General features: G+C 33.6%; 1 protein-coding gene across 1 annotated transcript; it reads right to left on the reverse strand.

Annotated features, from left to right (window-relative positions):
• Positions 1-5,630: 5,630 nt before the first annotated feature.
• Positions 5,631-8,403, reverse strand: AFO (Plant-specific transcription factor YABBY family protein). The gene is made up of 7 exons (XM_059595959.2): positions 8,055-8,403; positions 7,811-7,963; positions 7,558-7,672; positions 6,762-6,810; positions 6,350-6,425; positions 6,083-6,160; positions 5,631-5,832 (listed from the first exon to the last, which is right to left on the reverse strand). The coding sequence occupies exons 1-7, from the start codon at positions 8,148-8,150 to the stop codon at positions 5,764-5,766; spliced, it is 636 nt and encodes a 211-aa protein (XP_059451942.1). The 5' UTR covers positions 8,151-8,403; the 3' UTR covers positions 5,631-5,763.
• Between the last annotated feature and the right edge of the window lie 7,013 nt (positions 8,404-15,416).

Below are 15,416 nucleotides of genomic sequence, written 5' to 3' on the forward strand. Positions count from 1 at the left end.
ATTGTTAGCTATAATGGCAATTTTAACTTATTTAGCGTTTGGGAATCCCCTGCAACAGTTTGTCCCTTTGTTATGGTCCTAAGTATCTCACATGTCCTAACTACAATTTTACTCACATGTATATCAGTTTTTAGGCTCTCTTTCCGTTGAAGTCGGTTTTCAATGCTCAGTTCTACCTAAAGCTTGTATCGTTTGATATCAGAGCCACCATCTTGTCGAATATGAGATTGAATGGGTAGCGGCTTTGTGGTCGAGTTACGAAGGCAGCGACCTATAGGCTGGACTAAAATGTCTCAATACTATGTGTAGGCATAGTAATAATTTATTGAATACTATTAAGTAGTGGAACCACGAAAGAGAAACGGATGTCATCAGGTCAATATTATGATCTTATGTGTCCTACATAGATCCTATGTGTCCTGTATAGCTTAAATATAATTATAATTATATATGCGCTCTCATACACACACTTTCTCCCCTTGCAAGCCTCTTTTCAAATATAAATTTTATCTTAAAGTTTATATCATTCTTGCAATTACACATATGGACTCTATTAAGAGCTGGCTCACAAATGTAAGAAATCCTTAACAATATGAATAGAGATGGTAGAAAATCCCAATTTAAAAAAAATTGAAATCCCAATCTTTAGAGCCTTGTTAAAGTTTGCAATTTGCACATGGGAATCCACCCACAATTCCCCATGGGCTAGGAAAGTAGTAGTAGATATAGGTAGCTCACTTACCCTAGCCCACCCTACAAATGTATTATGTATATAGCATAGTGTAGTCTTTTTTATGCCCTACTTCTTTCGTTATTTCATGACATTGCATGCGAGGCATTGGATGCTTTGGTCTAAAATATTTATTTATTACTTACAAAAAAAAAAACAATTATTTATTTATTTTTTGCTTCTTTGAAAAACATGATGACATTTTTGTACCTTAACCTTTCCATTCATTTTCAGATCTGGAGTAGTTTGCTTGTTTGGAAGCTCACTCAACCCAATTTAATTTTGTATTTTTTTTTTCTTCTTAGATTCATGTTTGGGTCCGTACGTGAGTTTTAAAATTATTATTAAATTTTGATATATTGAAAGTTTTAAAAAAAGCCCATATTTCAAATGAATGAAAACGTGACTGAATTGGTCCCAGTTACTCTTCGGGGTGGAGTGGAAGAAGAGAGGAGATTCTCGAATGAGGAAAAGGATCCAACGACTTCGAAAGAATTGAACGAGGAGCCATATGAGGTGAAAATCTCATGTACTGTTCTGTAGAGTGGCAGTAAGGGTGACTTATTTGTCAACTTTTCTACTATCACCCCCAAAAAATCAAACTCTGCCTTACGTAAAGTTGCCAGAGTACACTTAACCTTAAATCACATCATATTGAGATGACATAAGGACAAGAATCCTTATTTTTAGCATTTCTCGGGTCAGTAAATTCAAACCCTAGATTTTTTTTTTTTTTTCTTAATCCAACTCAATTCAGTTTACCTAATTTTTTTCTTTTTAAAAATCAATTCGCACGCAAAAACCGAGAAAAGAATATACGTTTATTTATTATTTTTTTTTTTTTTAAACGGAGTTAAAGTGATCATGGTCGGTGTTTTTTTTTTTTTTTTTTTTTTTTGACATGTCCACACAAGAAAGGGGAGGGGGATTCGAACTAGTGACCTCCACTTCATAAAGCGTGGTCCCAGCCGATTGAACTACCTCTTGGGGACAGGTTTTGCTGTTCTTAACCATGAGTCAATCCAATTTTTAAGATGAAAATGTCTTTTTTTAAAAAGAAATGTTGGGCTTGTAGGTATTTATTAGCTGTGAAGGTCCAAGAAACAAAGTCGGATTGCTCTATGACTATGTGGGCTATGATCCTATTCAAGCACTTCATTTTAACCTTTGGATGAGCCCAATAAAATCTAAAGTTTATACCTTTTGAATTTCAACATTAAGAAAAAAACAGAAAAACTCACACATCATGTCCTATATTTGTACAATCATCTATTGCTTGAGCTAATTTGTGTGTGCTACTATTGAATAGGACCTTGCAAACTGCTAGCACATGTAGGTTAGGGTTTTGAGACCTTTAAACCTTTTTCTCAATTCCGATTATAAGATCGCTAGCTCGTAGGTATTTCTCAAGTCTCCTCTCTCTCTCTCTCTCTCTCTCTCTCTCTCTCTCACATCCTTGTGGTCTTTCGTTTGAACGAATATGTGGCTACTAGTATTAAATGAACATTGAATCTCAGCTATGTACTCGCACACATGAAACGCAGTTGGTTTGGAAAGGGCGGGAACGGTTCAGAAACCCTTCACTTTATTGATGTATGGGACATTTTGATCCCCTTTTCCTCTCACCCTCCATGGTTCTAGGGTTAGTGGAGCTTGTGCTCATGGAAATTAATCAAATGATCAAGAGTTTGACTTTGGGACATTGCGTTCTTGATGTTTCATTTCTAGTAGTGAAGTGCAATTATTATCAGGTGTTTCCATCAAGTAATTCTTCCTAACAAGTTTTAAGATAATTTCTCCACCAATAACTCCAAATGAATTCTAAATGAATTCATCCTTAAGATAATTTCTCCACCACCAATTCTTCCTTAAAAAAAAAAAAAACTCCAAATAAATTCTAAGAAAGATAATTGTTCTTTTTTGGTTATTTTTATACCTCTTTTTTTTTTTTTTTTTTTTGAAGAATTGTGTGAGCTGAGTGTTTCTGGTTGTTATAAAACCTATTAATGATTATATAGTTTATGAAAATATTTGGCAGACCAGTAATTCAAAGTACAACTTCACGAGTTGGATCCATTTACCAGAAGATCTCCAAGAACTCTAAATGAATTCTAAGGAAGATAATTGTTCATTTTTGGTTTTTTTTTTTTATTCCTTTTTTTATTATTTTATTTTTTTGCTTTGAAGAATTGTATGAGTTGAGTGTTTCTAGTTGTTATAAAACTTATTAATATATAATTGTATATAATAAGCCTATACGTCCCAAGGAGTAGCTCAATCGGCTATGGACCACGACTCATAAAATGGAGGTCACTAGTTCGAATCCTCCTTCCCATTTCCTTACGTGGACATGTCAAAAATAAAAAATAAAAAAAAAGCCTATACCATATGGAATTCTGAAAGAAAATTGAACTAAAATTTTCTATTAGATTATACTTGATCAGCTAGCTATAGGGTGATACCAAGAAAAAACGCAGAAATTAACTGAAACATATAACATATATTTTGCATCGGATTCTTTAGGAAACTATGACTTGAAGAATATTTCTAGGTTCCACTGCAATTAGGGGCGGATACAGGTACACCTACACAAGGGTTGGCTAATTTTAAATATAGCCTAGCCCTCCATTTTTTATTTTTATTTTTTTAAAGCCCCTCCCCTCCAAAATATATCCCAGCCCTCCAATTTTATTTTATTTTTTAATTTTTAATTTTATTTTTATTTTTTTAAAAAAATAAAACCCAACCTAACCTAACTCAGCCCGTCCCCAAGAGGTTGCTCAATCGGCTAGGACCACGTCTAATAAAGTGGAGGTCACTAGTTTGAATCTCCCTTCCACTCTTGTGCGGACATGTCAAAAAAAAAAAAAAAAAAAAAAAACTCAACCCCCTATTAAAAAAAAAAAACTCATTTCTTTCTCTGTAATCTGTCAACGCGGTCAACGGGTTCTTCACTTCTTCTCTTGCTTCTATCAGCTCTATTGCTCCATCCTCCTCAGTCCTGAGGTTAGTTTCTTGTTTTTGAAAGAAAGCAAGGAAAAACTTGCTTTTAGGCAGAATAATCTTTGCTGTTTTCTAATTAAGCTTAAATAGAGAAGAGTTACAATTGTAGTTGATCATATCAAGCTAAAACGCTAATCTAAATGTGATAAGATAATAAACTAAGAGGTTAATACAAAAAGGGAGACTAATTACAAAAGAGAATTATCCACAAGAGATTTGGTAGAATTGATCTGTTTGTATTTAATAACAATACCGTAAGTAGGAGTTTCTGTAGAATTAGATAACTCATAAAAGAGAGGCTCGTCTGCAATCTCGTCCAAATGGGATTGCAGACGAGAGCAACCAGAGAGGCACGTCCACAATCTCGTCCAGACGAAATTGCAGACAAGAGGATCACTAGGAGTCACAGAGAGGTTCGTCTGCAATCCCGTCCACACGAGATTGCAGACGCGTGATATGTTGTTGCTCTTCCTTAACACCCCCCTCAAACTGATGGGAGGTGAGATGACCATAATTAGTTTGTCTCTAAGAAACATGAATCGTGTGGCTGTGAGACCTTTTGTAAAAATGTCTGCACATTGATCTGCTGTAGAAACGTAGGAGGCTGTCAGGTCTTTGTGAAAGATCTTTTCTCTGATGAAATGGTTATCAACTTCCATGTGCTTGGTGTGTGCATGGTAGATAGGGTTACAAGCTAGAGCAATTGCCCCTTGATTGTCACACCATAGCCGAGGGGGTGTATTAAGCACAATATGTAATTCCTTAAGAAACATCCTTAACTAAGAGATTTCAGTAGTGGTGATAGGCTGATAGCTATTGCTCTGTACTCTGCTTCTGTGCTGGACCTACATACAACTGGCTGCTTCTTAGCATGCCAAGCGATTAGGTTAGTCCCAAAGAAGACACAATAGCCTGTGGTGGACCTTCTGTCAAGTGGATCACCTGCCCAATCGGAGTCACAATAAGCATGTATTTGAAGTGGTCCAAGAGTAAAGTGTAAACCATAGTCTGGAGTCCCTTTAAGATATCTTAGTACTTGTTTGGCAGCTTGAAGATGGGCAGTTGTGGGGCAATACAGGAATTGATAGAGTTGGTTGACATTATTTTGGATAAGATATAAGTTATGTTTACATTATTTTTAAAAGTAATGTGAAATCAATAGATTTTCAAAATATTAGGGCATAAAAATAATTAAAACAAGTCCAAAACACTAAAAATCGACCCAAATTATTTTCAAAATCGCTTAAAATAGACCCTAGCTAATAGAGACCCAGAGAAGGCCGAAAAAAAAAAAAAAAAAAAAAAAAAAGGCTAAAGAAACCCATTACCTAATATGTGGATTATAATCACATTTAACAACTGCAACAACCGCCTGAATACAAACAGTTAGTAAAACCATGATGTGAATACGGATATCTAAAAAGAATATCTGCATTTTGCGGATGTTGTTGTGGATATTGCAAATAACCGCATCCGCATGTATACCCTTAATCAAAATACCTAGAATTATAAACTTGGTCATACATGCCAATACAACATTTTACATCATAAATACATATAGAGACGTAATTAGATAAATAATTTGTTTCTGGATATTGTATATATAATAAGAAGAATGGAAATTTAGACTTCCAAATTCTGTGATCTTTTCTATTCTTTTGGGGAAGATCAGTTGGAGATGGAGCAGCTGGGATGATTAATAATTCTAATAAATGAAGTTGTACGCAGTTATAGCTACAGCCCTGGTTATAACCTTAGGATGATTCGAAGTACCAAAAGGAGGAGTGATCCTATTTATGGGATAGAAAACGTTTAGATCGGAAAATTAAATGTCAGGGTCCACCAACATTTACTTCATTAATTCAAAATAAATGCTCCCCCACATATATATAACATAAACCACGCAAATTAACCAAACTTTAGATAATAAAAAGTCCACATAATTAGAAGAAACTTAAATTCAGACGCCTAAGTTCTTACATCAGTTAAAGAAGAGAAAAACACATGCAGAGGAACACTACTAAAACTTCCTAGTAGGGGGAGACACCAACATTGGCGGGAGCAAAAAACCCATCTTTCATCAGCACATCCTCTCCTTCCTACACATTATCAAACATCAAAATCCTTCAGAATTTGTTTCTCTTTGCGTTAAAGTAATGCTATTTGGTAAATTGTTATATGACTTTTGCGGTCATATGAACATTATAATCGTATGACAATCGTATAATAATCTACTAAATAACTTTATTCTGATGCGTGTATATGTATATATATGAGAAGAGGAGGAGGGATTTGGTTTTTTTATTATTATTTTTTTTAAAAAAAAGGAAGGATTAGGGTTAAGAGAACCTGTTGACGGACGGTAGCTCTCTTCACGGGTACTTGATCAGGCATAAGTCCGAAGTGGATGTGGGGGAAGTGGGCCCACTGAAAGGCACAAAACAAATGTACCAATAAATAAAATAAATCAAAAGAAATATCATAAAAATAATTGTAAAAAGTGTCATAATAAGATAAAGTATATACTAATTATATTAATTGGGTACGCAAAATGGAACCCCAGATAAAAAAAGGAGCCCTAGAAAAGAAAGACTTAGGATTTTTCTTGGATCTCACATTCTTTGCAGCAGCACTGAAGGCCTCTCTGTGGCTTATATCAGGATTCCCAGCTTTAATTCGTTGGATCTCGTCCCTGCAGAGATTGAATAATTGACGTCAAAGTCACATATATATATATATATATATATATATATATATATACCCTCCGCAGAAACATTCACTTTCCAAAACAAACCCAAAAAAAAGAAGTTAAAAATAAGTTTTGGACATATATATAATCAACATTAATACATGAAAAAGTATGAAGATTATTAATATATATATATATAACTTTGTACTATGTACTATATAAATATCGAGATGAAAATTTTCTTACTTTAAAAAAAAATCATCAAAAAAATATTAGCAAAAAGAAAAAAGAAAAAGAAAAAAGAAAAATGAAAAAAAGTAAAAAAGAGAAAGTTCTTACTTGATGAAGCGGTTGTAGGCAGATGGGACTCTCTGTCTCTTCTCCGGAGCTGGAGGACAAGGAGCACATGGACATTGCACAAGCAGACAAGGAGACAGACATATTAAAATCACTTCGCTGACATCTTCGGCAAGTTTTGTGCTTATTTTCATTATCATTACTTCATCATCATCTCTACCAATCTATTTCCTTCGCCTAGATTCTATCTACACTATGTTTCCGGGGGAGAATTCTCTCTCTCTCTCTCTCTCTCTCTCTCTCAGACAAACAATTAAAGACAAGCAGCATTGTGTGTTTGTTTGTTGTTTGCTTTTTATAAAAATTTTGGGGACTTGCAGGGCATTAAAGCTATTTTGTGTCCATAAGATAGACATGTGAAGGTTCAATTTAAAAAACATGAGCTTTCTGCTACTGCAAAAGAAAGGCTGGAAAAGCTTGAAAAAGATGGATAGGAATGAAAAACCTATTGGGGAGTAAGTAAGTTTCAAAAGCTTGCAGTACTCCAACTTTTTTCTTGATCAGCTAAAAGACATTTGTTAAACAAAAAGGCTAAGAACATAGGCTAGGGGAAATTTCACTTCTTGAAAAAATAATAATAATAATAATAATAATAGCAAACATGAGAAAGTAGTAGACTCTACAAGCTCTTGAAGTGGCTTCCTAGATACTAGTAAAACATGTCAAACATAAAAGAAAAAGAAAACATTGAATAATCTCAACCACTAGATCATGCAATGGGATGGATAAAACATCATGTGAGACATGAAATAAACAACATAAGTGTAGGAAATCTCACGTCTGGCAACAACTGGAGGCTTAGGGATCTCCTCAGCTCCTCGAATTGGCATAACTGACTGATTTAGGTTGGGTTGATTCATCATCATGCTTGACGGTGCGCTTCGCATACCCTCCTAAAATATCCCCAAAAACAATATCCCAGAAACTTAAACAGATAGAAATTAATGAATTTAATCATTTAATTTATATTTTAATCAGACATATATAATGTGCAACGAAAACATGTTGAAACCCTAAATTATTTTAAATACCAGAAGATTTTGAGGAGTGAAGAAAGCATGTCCAAGATGAAGCTGGTTAGATGCAGGAAGAAGCAGGCCACGCATGTTCACAGACAGGAGGTTGGTGCAGTGGCCACATCGGACGGTGACAGTCTTGAACAAACTACTGCAAGGAACACTCACCTAAACACAAACAAGAAAACAACAAGAAAGGCATCAAAAAGAAGAAGAAGATATATAGATCACAAAGAGAAAGAGTCTCAAGGGAGGATACCGCGAGAACGGTGTCACAGAAGTTGCAATGGACGTAACAGAGCTGGTCGGAAGGGGAGAGGTGGTCCGGAGAAAAGGCGGTGGATGAGGCGGACATGTTTGTAGATTCTCTCTCTCTGTCTTTCTCTCTTGTTTCACTCTCTCTATCTCTCTCTGTCTCTTTTTTGGATTAGATTGATTGATGGGATAGACAGATAAAACCTCCGTTGATGATCTGATCTTGTTGATATACTATTAAGTAAGAAAAAGAATATATGAAGAGAGAGAGAGAGAGAGAGAGAGATGCCACTAATATAAGTATCTAGGCAATGAAGAGATATGGAAAAGTGTTTTCCTTGGTGGGAGTTGATCATGGACATCTATATATTTACTTTCTCGATCTACAAGTAGAGAGAGAGATCTAGAGATGTAGAGAGATAGAGCGAGATGTAATAAACGGCTGAGATTAATGGGAAAGGAAATGTATGGTTGGCATTCCCAAGGGATGACTGCTTGTGGGTGTGTGTGAGAGAGAGAGAGAGAGAGAGAGAGAGAGAGAGAGAGGCATAGGCGGAAGAGGTGGGGGAGAGGGAGAGAGAAAGGGACGTTTGCATGGGAGTGATTAGCTTTGGCTCATTCATCTGTTGTTTTCACAGTTAAGAGATTGTGAAGGCTTTTCTTGGTTTTCTACAATTCCATTCCATGATGACCCCCACACTATCAAATCAAATCTTTGTTGTCAACACTCTGATTAATTATATTTGTCAGGTAATAAAGCCTTAAGTAAAAGCCCTACACATCTCTCCTCTGCGGTGATTAATGTAACTTTTGTGTTTGTCAGCTTTTAAAAGATCCAATTTCAGTTTAAGTTACTGTTAGGTTTTGGGTTGGCTCAAAATACTTTGGTTTGAACTATGTTTAGACAAGTTTTATTTCATAAAACACAAATTGATGTACTCAGATCCAACGAGCTGCTTTGAAGAAGTCTCCTAATTAAGTAAATTAGAACTAACCGCCATTTTCAAAATTCAAGTTTGAACGAGCTAGTGAGGAAGTGTTTTTTAAGTCGGGCAGTGCTACTCGATCTAAGTTCCTTTCTATTACAGTTCGAATGAGCAATTTGCCGCCATGGGTGATTTGGGCGTCGCCGTCAATCAAATTTGCATTTTGTAGAGGAGGATGATGAGTTTAGCATTGATGAGGTATTATTTAATTTCAACATAAGGAGGTATGGTTTGATGTGCTAGGTCAAGTGAGCTTCGCCTTAATTGTTATTAGCAAGCCTCAAATTCATATATCAAATTCATCTCATCTGGAGGACAAAGGTGAAAGTGTTGAAGAAGATTTTTGAGAAGATTAGATGTTCCCGCCGATCTACAACATCTATCCTAGCGAAAAGAATCTATTGGAGGAGGTAAATTTTTCGATTGACACAGTAAATTTTTTAGATAATGATGTCTATAATGTGTTTGACAAAATCCCAAATAGTGGAGTATTTGAATTGGTTTGAAACTTGAATGATCTCAAGTTGGTTTGAAAAATGTTAGAACTATTATTCAAAGTCATGTTGTGATTAGTTGCGTGGTATTTCTTTTTGAGTATCAAGTTGTGTTCCTATTAAGGAGTGGGATGGAAGGATTAACTCAATATCAAAAAGATCGATGAAAGGACGACTAAAATTTGAAGACGAATTCTCTCCAACCCTGGGAAAAGGATGCATGCTAGTTTTTTAGTAGGTCCATCATAATAGGGTCATATCTTGAGACTACAATATTTGACGAAGACATTCTTGTTGGCACTACAAAGCTTATTCAAATTAAGGATTACAAATTCATATTTCAAAATTTTTTTTCCAATTCTAACTTTTACTAGATCAACACGGGACGTCCAGAGAAATACAAAAATAGTACCCAAAAGTCTTGGTCGAAGGTCGGTCGCTCCCCATTCGACAATGTGCTACATCGATCATACAAAAACTTGAGACGTTCAGTCAATGACTTGGAAGAAGCACGGTCAACCGAGGGCTTCATCCCAAGGTCTCGTTCGAATGGGACCTTTGTTTGTTCAAATGCAATTTGAGAGTTTTGATTTATTTACTTTTGTACTTGAGTTTGGACTTGTTTTTCTATATAAACTCACTTAGAACAACTTTGGCCTCAATTTATGTCATATTTTCTTCATTTTTCTTTTTTATAAGAAAAACTCAAAAGTTTAGTTTTCTCCTATTTATCCTCAAATCCTTGATTTTGCTCTTGGCTTTTGAAAATTTGGGTGAATTTTAATTTTGCAACCTACTACACGATGCTGCATCACTTTATTCATCTCCAAGTTTTGTGTCGGCAAGCTTTGAATTAACTATGCAACCTACCTTTATAAGTCTTCAATCATCTTGCACATTGCGTTTATGATAGGGGATTTTATTATTTGGAACCTATCCATGCCGACCACTACCACGGCCACCAACCATGAAATTTGATTAGTTTGGTTCGAATTAGACATTTTAGCTTTGATACCAGCTGACGTTGAACATAATTAGAATCCTTATGAGAACATTAGACAGTAAATAAAAATTGAGTATCAGAGGCTTAGGAAGAGATAAGGGTAAGGAATAGGGTTGAGAAAACCCTACCCACCCCAAGGAAATAAAGTATTACTTTGAAAATCTAATTCTTAAATCAACACCCAGCCCACAAATTAGGCTTAAATAGCTAAATAAAACCGGCTTTTACCAAAATTGACAAAAGCCTAATTATTACATAAAATAAAACTAAGAATTAAAACAAAAACTTCGCAAAAATTCTAGCAAAATCTAATAATAAAAACCTTCATAAATTATTAGACAAAATATTTTCTAAAATGGCAAGAAAAGACTTAACATATGCTTACTCGGAGGGAAAAAAAACTACGGATTTTGAGGCCGAAAATTACACTCACTAAGCATAGCTAGATGGCCATGACGTGTGCGCCAAATTGAGCTTTATGGACTCAGGCCTTATGCCTGATTTTAACACTCGTAACAAAAGTTCTAGCTACTTGTTTTAATGCACAATATGCGATATTGTCCAAATTACAACTAGTTATGTCAATTCTTGAGTTGATATTCTTTACCAAGACGTTCTAGTACCATACTTATGCGCGATTTTGATGCTTGTAGGCAAAAATTATACTAGTTTTCCTGCACAATGCACAATATTGTCCAAGTTACACTTACTTCTGCCATTTCTAGATATTCTATGCTGAACTTCTCTGTCAAGATATTCTACCGTCATTAATTTAGTATCCAAGAACTCACCATTCTTGCATCAATACCATGAGCTAGATTTGCTATGGTTGTACGTGAGAGTTGATGATTGTTGTGTTCCAACTTTGGTTATAATCTGTGGAGATTATAAGGAGTAAAGAAAGAGAATATATGATTTTTATGTTAATTTTAGAGGCGGATCATTCATAAGAAAAATTTTACAATCCGATGTATATGAAATTTATGTCTAAAAATAAAAAAATAATAATAAAAAAAAATGAGGAAGAACAAACAACCATAATCCCATTAATTAATAATTAATTATAAATATTTTTCAAAATTATTTTTTAAAGTTTTTTGAATAGATGACGTGGCAAAATATTAATGATTGATTTATTACCCCAAATTATTAATATTTTGGGCAAAGATAAGAGATCCAAGGAAGTGTGCAATACCGTATCTGTCCCTGTATCCCATACCACCAAATTATTAACACAATGATAACAAAATCAAACAAAAAGCATTATAGATTTTTAAATTCCGATTTGACCTCTCATACATATTTGTCTCTCTCTTATTTGCACAGAGGTACGTATTTGTCAGTGACAACAGAAGACAGATCCTTTAATTTTATTTACCGTACATTGTCCTCGGCATATATTTTTTATTTCTATTTTCGTTATTGTTTAGTGTTTGCCAATTTATTTAGGGATAAGTTCAAAATCAGCTCTTCATGAGCTATAATAATTTTTTATTTTTTATGCTATATTAAAATAATAAATAGATTTATGCACTCAGAATTTTTTTTTTTTTTTTTTTTTAACAGAAACCATCAAATGTCAAATACATGTTATAATCCAATTACTATTGACGTGACATTTAACAGTTTTTGTGAAAAAGTTAGACAAAGGTTGAGTCTAAGGACCTATTTGTTATTTTTGAATATGCACTCAATTTCTTCTTTTTACTTTATTGATAGAAACTGTCAAAAGGACAAATACGCATTATGGGGGTAACATGTTATAATCTGATTGGCGTTGATGTGACATTTGACAGTTTTTATTAAAAAATTAGACAAAAGTTGGGTCTAAGGATCTATTTGTTATATTTAAATACTGCAAGGAGCTATTAGAAAATTTTAACAACATTGATCGAACTTTTAGCAAATACATATAACCAAGTGAACAATTTTATATTTTTCCAATTTATTTACCCCCTCCACCTATATATATATTAGGGTTGTCACACTTGAGTATGAGGAGTATTTTGTATAATATAGAGATTAGTACTTATATTCATAATTTGAAATGAATCCATGTCTATTGACTATTCTCCTAAGTTTCAAAACAAAGATGGTTCTTTTAGATCAATTCATCGTGCTTAAGGGGAAAAAGGACTTATCATGTCTTCTAGGATTTCACAATTACCATACAAATTGTTTGATGATTAAAACCATTATATCATAACACTACGTCACTACTAATTAAATCACTACTTATTTCAAAAGTTTAACCTAATAAAAATGATGAATTTAATTATTTAATTAATATTCTAACATTTACCTACCAGTTGGAGTGGCAACTCAAAATCATATTCAAGAAATCTTATATTTATTTTCATTTAGGACTTGGAAAGAAGATGTATATGGTTACACGATTTTTTTTCTAGAGCTCGTTTTATTAGGATGTAGTGTAAAACTTTATTTTACACTATTCAATAGAAATTTGACACATTAAGTAAAAACATCAAATATAATGGAGATGAAAACACCGTATCTTTAATTCAAATCAATACCATGGAATTTTTCATTTGTTTTAATCCAACGCTCACCGCCCACTACCGAACACCCACCCACCATCAAGCCTTCAATACCGAAGTCGCCAAAACTAACTAAGACGGTAGCTCAAGTAGTTTTATCAATGGGTCTATTAGGTATTTTATCAAAAGATAGAAAATTATTTGGTATGAAAGGTTATATTAATTTTTGGGAGAAAGTCTATATACCCCCCTCAAACTATTACCCTATTAACAATGGCCCCTCTAAACTTTCAATTGTGACAATTTCTCTCTCAAACTACCAAAAATTGTCAATGTTCCCCCCAATGACAAAACTACCCTTAGTAAAATTAAAAAAAAAAATACTAAAACTTCTAAAAAAAACCTAAAACTAACAAAAAAAAAATTGAAAAATTAAAAAATTTCGATCTTTTTGTTATAAAAAAAAATGATTTTTTTTTTAAATAAAATTTTAAAATAAAAATCTCTGTTTTAAAAAAAAATTAACAATTTTCGTTTAAGAAGATTAAAATTTTTTGGTTTTCTAAAAATTTTTTTTTTTTAAATGTTTCTTTTAAATAAAAATTTCCATTTAAAAAAAATTAAAAATTTTCGTTTAAAAAAGGGAAATCATATACAAAATCCGTAGGTTAACGCACTTTTTTTAAAAACTCTCTGGATATTTTTTTTTGAAAATTTAGTCCCTAGGTAACTCGAAACTACTAGAAACTTCCTACCGTCAATTTTTGTTAGCTGCCGTTAGTCCACTCAAAACTCTCCGTTTCATCTTATTAAAATATTAATTTTTTATTAATTTAATTTAAACAATTAAATTAAAAAAATAAAAAATAAAAAAAAAATTGAAGGGTAGCCTACGGTGGCTTGCGGCTACCCCCGGGTGGAAAGGGGTGGCCCGCAGGGCACCCTTCCGCCCCAGGGGTGGCCGCGAGCCACCCCAAACCACCCGGGGGTGGCCACAAGCCACCCCTTGGGGAGGGGGGGGGGGGGGGGGTGGCCAGGGGTAGCACGACCACCCCTGGCCACCCTTCAATTTTTTTTTTTTTTAAGATTTAATTTTTTAAAATTAAATTAATAAAAAATTAATATTTTAATCAGATGAAACGGGAAGTTTTGAGTGGACTAACGATAGTTAACAAAAATTGACGGTATGGAGTTTTCTAGTAGTTTCGAGTGACCTAAGGACTAAATTTTTTTAAAAAAAAAATACCTAGAGAGTTTTTAAAAAAAGCGCGTCGACCTAAGGATTTTATATATGATTTCTCTTTAAAAATTAATTTTTGCTCATTTTAAATTAAAATTTTCGTTTTTTAAAAAAAAAATTAAAAAATTTATTTATTAATTTTTTTTTTTTGAATTTATAGGGGTATTTTTGTCTTATTGAGAAATACATAGGAGCATTTTTATTTTTTTTGCTAGCCTTAGGGGGGACATTGACAATGTTTTGGTAATTTGGGGGGACATTGTCACAATTGAAAGTTTGGAGGGACATTATTAATTATTGGGTGGTAGTTTGAGGGAGGCATGTAGACTTTATCCTATTTGTTGAAATTTTAAGTTGAGATATCTACTTCTTATTGAATAATACAAAATACCCGGTTTACACCTCAATTTAATTATTTTATAATTATTTATATAAATGGTGTATTTATGTAGATTTTACCCTATTTTTGAAATTTCAAGTTGAGATATCAGCTTCCTATTGAATAATACAAAATACCCGATTTATACCACAATTTAATTATTTTATAATTATTTATATAAATGGTGTATTTATGTAGTAGTGTATTTCTTAGAATTCTCAATGATGACACTTCATGCCCTTGTCATGCATGAGGCTTTCGTTCATTATATAACAATTAGATCAAATAGTAGCTGATGGGATATGTTATGTCATATGACATTTTAGATGCGAAACTGTAGTCTGATTTGATTGGCGCAATGCAAGTATACATGGTGAACAATTATTCTTCGAAAATTCATTATTAGAAGCAAGGGCAGAGCTAAGAACTTAATGCTAAAGGTGTCGGATTGTATTGAAACCATTTTTGTAGGGACCATCATAATAAGGTTAAAAATTATTGAGGTACATGCAATAATGTTGCTTTGCTCACTTGAACGGCTTTTAGAACATATATTATAGGGTGTGATTTTAAATGTCATAAAAGGTTTTAGTTTCTCTCACTAGACATTAATTGGTTTTCAGATGAGATTGTTAAATGTTCAATCTAACAAATAGTATGAGAGCCAAGATCATCGGTTCGAGTTGTAGGAGTGTCATATGTTGCTTTGCTTGCTTGGAGGGCTCTTAGATATGCATTGCGGGATACGATTTCGAATGCTATAAAA

This window comes from Corylus avellana, chromosome 2 (genome assembly GCF_965113065.1).
Source record: "Corylus avellana chromosome 2, dhCorAvel1.hap1.2, whole genome shotgun sequence".
Lineage (NCBI taxonomy): Eukaryota > Viridiplantae > Streptophyta > Magnoliopsida > Fagales > Betulaceae > Corylus > Corylus avellana.

Coding starts and splice junctions, on each gene's coding strand:
- AFO (XM_059595959.2), bottom strand. CDS start 8,150: ATGTCCGCCTCATCCACCGCCTTTTCTCCGGACCACCTCTCCCCTTCC. Junction 6,811..7,557: donor GCCTCCAGTTGTTGCCAGAC/GTGAGATTTCCT, acceptor CTTGTCCTCCAG/CTCCGGAGAAGAGACAGAGA. Junction 5,833..6,082: donor GAGCTACCGTCCGTCAACAG/GTTCTCTTAACC, acceptor GATAATGTGTAG/GAAGGAGAGGATGTGCTGAT.